Here is a 4,048-nt window from a genome sequence, read left to right as displayed (position 1 = left end):
CGGCCCGCCGGCCCCCGACACTCACCGGAGGGGCTGGCACGATGGCGGCAGCGGCGGCGGCAACCCAGCGCGGTCTGCGACCGACTGTCCCTTCCCCCCTGCCTTCCCTCGCCCGCCGCTTGGCACTCTGGGAAACGTAGTCCTGTTACTCGCCTTTCCGGCAGAGCGCTGAAAAAGAAAACTACAGCTCCCGGTGTGCTACGCGCGGAGGCCCAGACACGGCCTGCAGCGCGGGAGGTGAGGCTATACTAGGGAGGGAGGCTGCCGAGGCGAGCCCCTGAGAATTGTGGTCTAGCGGAAGCCTCTGGAACACTGGAGGTTGGCGCCAGGCAAGGGTCAGGGCTCAGTTGTCGCCTGGTCCCAGCTGACCCGGCCCCGCCCAGACTGAGGCGATGGGTGTTGGTCCCGCCTTCATGGGAGCCAGGCCAGGCCCCAAGCTGGCCCAGCCGCCCCTCCCTTGGCCCCTGAGTTGTTTCCGTTCGCGAAACCGTCTCCCCTTTAGGGATTTCGAGGGGTTTTCTCTGCCTCTTCGAACCAGAAGCTGTACGACCTTAGCCAGCTTGGACAAAACCCACGATTTATGTTGTCTCAGTACTCGTGCGCTGGTAGGAGTTCATCGGACCTAAAGCTGGTTTCCAGCAAGCTAGTCTCTTTTGGGACCGTAGAGTAGACTGGCCCACAGTTGGGGCTTGGCTGGAGAGGCTACACTCGCAATTGTACAGTTAGGGGGAGTCTCCAAATATTCTCCTACATTTTATTTTTGCAGTAGACAGAGCAACTAAAGGTTTCATTTTTATACGGAAACAGAAATAACTAGCTCACCTAAAGTTTCCCCATGATTTAAGTGACCAGATTGTAAATCTTCCTCCCACCCGCTGCCCTTTCAAGAAGGCCCATTTCATCGTTTCCCTGGTAACGCAAACATTTAAATTAAGGCCTGTCACTGGGTTGAGCCTGTACTGGGCAAACAACTCTTAAGGGAAATGGCTCCAAAGCTTCCCTCCAGGACAGAGATCTCTCATTACTCTCGTTTTTCTAGAAGCCTTTAGCACCTTTACCCACCTCCACTTCCCTTTGGGGATGGCTTAAAAGACAGCCAAAGTTATGTTTATTAAATCTCAGGTCTGTGCATACTACTTTGCCTGACTGGATGCTTCTCTTATTACTCAGCCAGTGAAATTCTTGCATTGCCCTGCATGTGATGCATATTTTTCTGGGCTGTCCCTTGCTTAATGTCTACCTTCCCCTAAGAAGCCAAAACACTGGAGTTTATGTACATGTAACCCTCAAACATCACGGAGAGTCCTGAGAGAGCAGGGAGGTTCAAGAGAACCAAAGCCAAAGGAGGGGGAGGAAAGGGGCGCCAGAGAACTTTCTGGGGAGAATCCCTTCAGCAACAGGGAGTTTAAGGATATACTAAGAGCATGGTGGGAGCATGGGAAAGCCCTCACTCCAAGGTAGAATGGAAGATTGTGAAAAACTGGCCCAGTGCTTTTACCACCTGATTGCTATCCAGAGCTGCCCATGGGAAGGCAGAGATCTTACCGCTCCCCAAACCAGGTGCCTACACAAATTGTGCTAGCCTCTCTTCCCCAGACCTTTCCCACCAGAGATTTGTTTTCCAATTCTGTGCAAAGGACCAGAAGAAAAGCAGAAACTTTAGAGCCATTCCAGCTCTAAGCTACAGAGCAAGTCCCCAAGCAGCTGGCTTTGTTCTAAGTAGCACAGAGAAATAAGTCATATTTTAGGAAACCCAAGAAGTGCCCATTTGTGCCCCAAAATGCATAGTAAACACGGCTAGCATTAAAGGCATTCACCTCTCCACTTTTTAAATCACATAGTTATAAAAATGTCACCTCTGTTCCTCCAATATCCAATATAAAGAAAAACAGAGGCAGCCAAGAAAACTACTCAGAGGGTCACAAACTCCAATCTTTTCATGCCCTTTATGGTTCTAGTTCCTTCACAGAGGGACGAGTCCTTACAAGAGTCCTTGCACCTGAAAGACTATGGCTAGATCCAGCTGTGGTCTTCCCTGATTTATTAAGATGCCTGCATGCATATGTATGTCATACACTGTGCTAGGCCTAAGAGATGTAATGAGGAGCAAAATTCAACCCCAGCTAAGAATTCAAGAAGGAATCCAAAACCCTCAGAGGTAGGCTATCGCAATTCACAAGCTTTGTTCTCAGTTGCTCTTTCTTGTTGAAAGGACAAGATAACCTCTTGCCAAACTGGGAATATTGGTGCAATTTCTAAACTCTTTGGGGTAGGCTGGGTCAGGAACTCTGTGAGGCCAGGGTCCATGTGTTTTGGGTTCCTTTATGGAGATACTTGGTCACTGAAACATCTCTACTCTTAGGGTCACCTGCTCTTTAAAATAGGCCAAGACCTCAATAGGTAATGACATTTAGCTGAGTGTAAAAATAAAATGGCGAAACCCAAATACAAACCTTACTTTTTTGTTTAATTTGTTTTGCCAAACAAACACAGTGAAAACTTTAGTCTGACTAATTGTACAGAAAATAGAATTTGTAACCAGTAGCAAACATAACGAGATAAACCTAAGTCCCTGGCAAGCTGGATCTCCATCACCCAGATCCCCTCATAAATGGCCTCCTGGGGAGGGAGGTCATAAGAGGCAGAGGCACAGATCTATCAGTCCCCATCAAAATCGCAGGCTGCACCTGGAAAGGAAAAGCATGAAGAGGAGGACTAAAGTGACTTGGATCTCTTATCACTACACAGAGTTCTCTGACTGCTGACCAACCTTAAGTGTGGTTTTCCCAAACCCATAGTCTTGGGCATCCCACCTGAATCCCTGGGGGTGTGTTTCAAGTTCAGTGGTTCTGAAGCCTCTGCTTAACCAGAATCTGCAACATAAACTGGGGAGGGAGGAGAGACAAAGTCATAATTGCTGGTGTCACCAGTGCAGTCTTAAGTCTCAGACCCCTGCTTCAGGAGGAAACGGTGAGGGTGCCAGATCACCAGCAAATTAGTCCAGCTGCCTTAAGCCTCAGAACTGTCAACCAGTGCCCCAGGAGTATAAGGGAGTTAGTTCAACAGTGGCCTGAAGTCTCTCTGGGTTGAAAGGGGTCTGAGAGTCCCATGGCCCGGTAGGGGTACTCATTCACATTCCATGCTTCTTGCGGATGACAGCCATGGCAAGCAGGCGATCCTTCTCACGCAGTTCTTCACGCAATTTGGCCTCGGTGAGACGCAGGTGGCGAATGCTGCCCTTCATTTCTTTCATCTTCACTTCCATCAGGGCCAGGATGTCCCGCTGCTCATTCAACTTGCGAAGGAGCTCCTCCTCTGTGGTGCCTGACGACAACGAGTACGAGTGGTCGGAGCCAGTGTCAGGGAAGCCCTCTTCCCCTACCACCACCAGCTGGGGGCCCATAGGACACTCAGCGGCCTCCAGCCCTGCCGTAGCAGCCTCTAACTCCGACGCGGCGGCCGCAGCAGCTGCGCCCTCTGCGGCTGCGAACTCCACTTGCACTGTAAGGTCGATGGGCTTTACATCTTCTCCAGTGGGAGTGGTGGGCGCTGGCGGCACGGATCCTGGAGCTTGGCTGCTGTCTACAGCGGCCTGAAGGGTAAGAAGCACAGCCGCAGAGGCAGACACCAGGTTCGGCTGCAGCTGGGCGCTCTGGGCAGTGGAGGCGGACGGCGCGGTGCGCCCCCCTCCGCAGCTCCCGCGCGTCGACGCGCTACTTTGCGCTCGTTGACGCCACGCAGCGGGAAGATGGTGGGGACGCGCACCGTGTAGGTCTTACGGCCGCCCTGGAAGTGAACGCTGCAGAGACGATGCCCCGTGGTGGGCTGGAAGGTGGAGAAGCACCCACTGACGCCGGCCCGGGACACGTTCTTGAGCCAAAGGCGCCGCAACTCAGCGTCCTTGGGAAATGTGTAGAAGTGCAGCGCCTTGTCCCGGTGCGAATTGTTGTAGCAGCCCGGCACACAGCACGTAAAGCCAGGCATGGCTGCGCCGCGCGGCCCGGCCCGGCCCACCCGCCTACTGCGCCCTTCGACGGCCCGGTCGGTC

The 4,048-nt window shown here is 52.6% G+C and overlaps 2 protein-coding genes across 3 annotated transcripts in view; both read right to left on the bottom strand.

Annotated features, from left to right (window-relative positions):
- The window catches only part of NUTF2 (nuclear transport factor 2), a 20,422-nt gene extending 20,255 nt beyond the window's left edge, over positions 1-167 (bottom strand). The window contains exon 1 of one of the 2 annotated variants that reach the window (XM_006156873.3): positions 26-167. The gene's annotated coding sequence lies outside the window, so the exon portion shown is untranslated. The remainder of the gene's footprint in view (positions 1-25) is intronic. The other variant, XM_027775077.1, reaches the window with a different exon arrangement.
- Positions 168-2,446: 2,279 nt separating this feature from the next.
- Positions 2,447-4,042, bottom strand: THAP11 (THAP domain containing 11). The gene is given in 2 exon segments (XM_006172204.3): positions 2,447-3,684; positions 3,687-4,042. Coding segments are annotated over 2 exon segments (852 nt in total). The 5' UTR covers positions 3,985-4,042; the 3' UTR covers positions 2,447-3,130.
- Positions 4,043-4,048: the final 6 nt, after the last annotated feature.

This window comes from Tupaia chinensis, unplaced genomic scaffold (assembly GCF_000334495.1).
Source record: "Tupaia chinensis unplaced genomic scaffold, TupChi_1.0 Scaffold000523_1, whole genome shotgun sequence".
NCBI lineage: Eukaryota > Metazoa > Chordata > Mammalia > Scandentia > Tupaiidae > Tupaia > Tupaia belangeri.
This window is presented reverse-complemented; position numbering and strand designations above follow the sequence as displayed.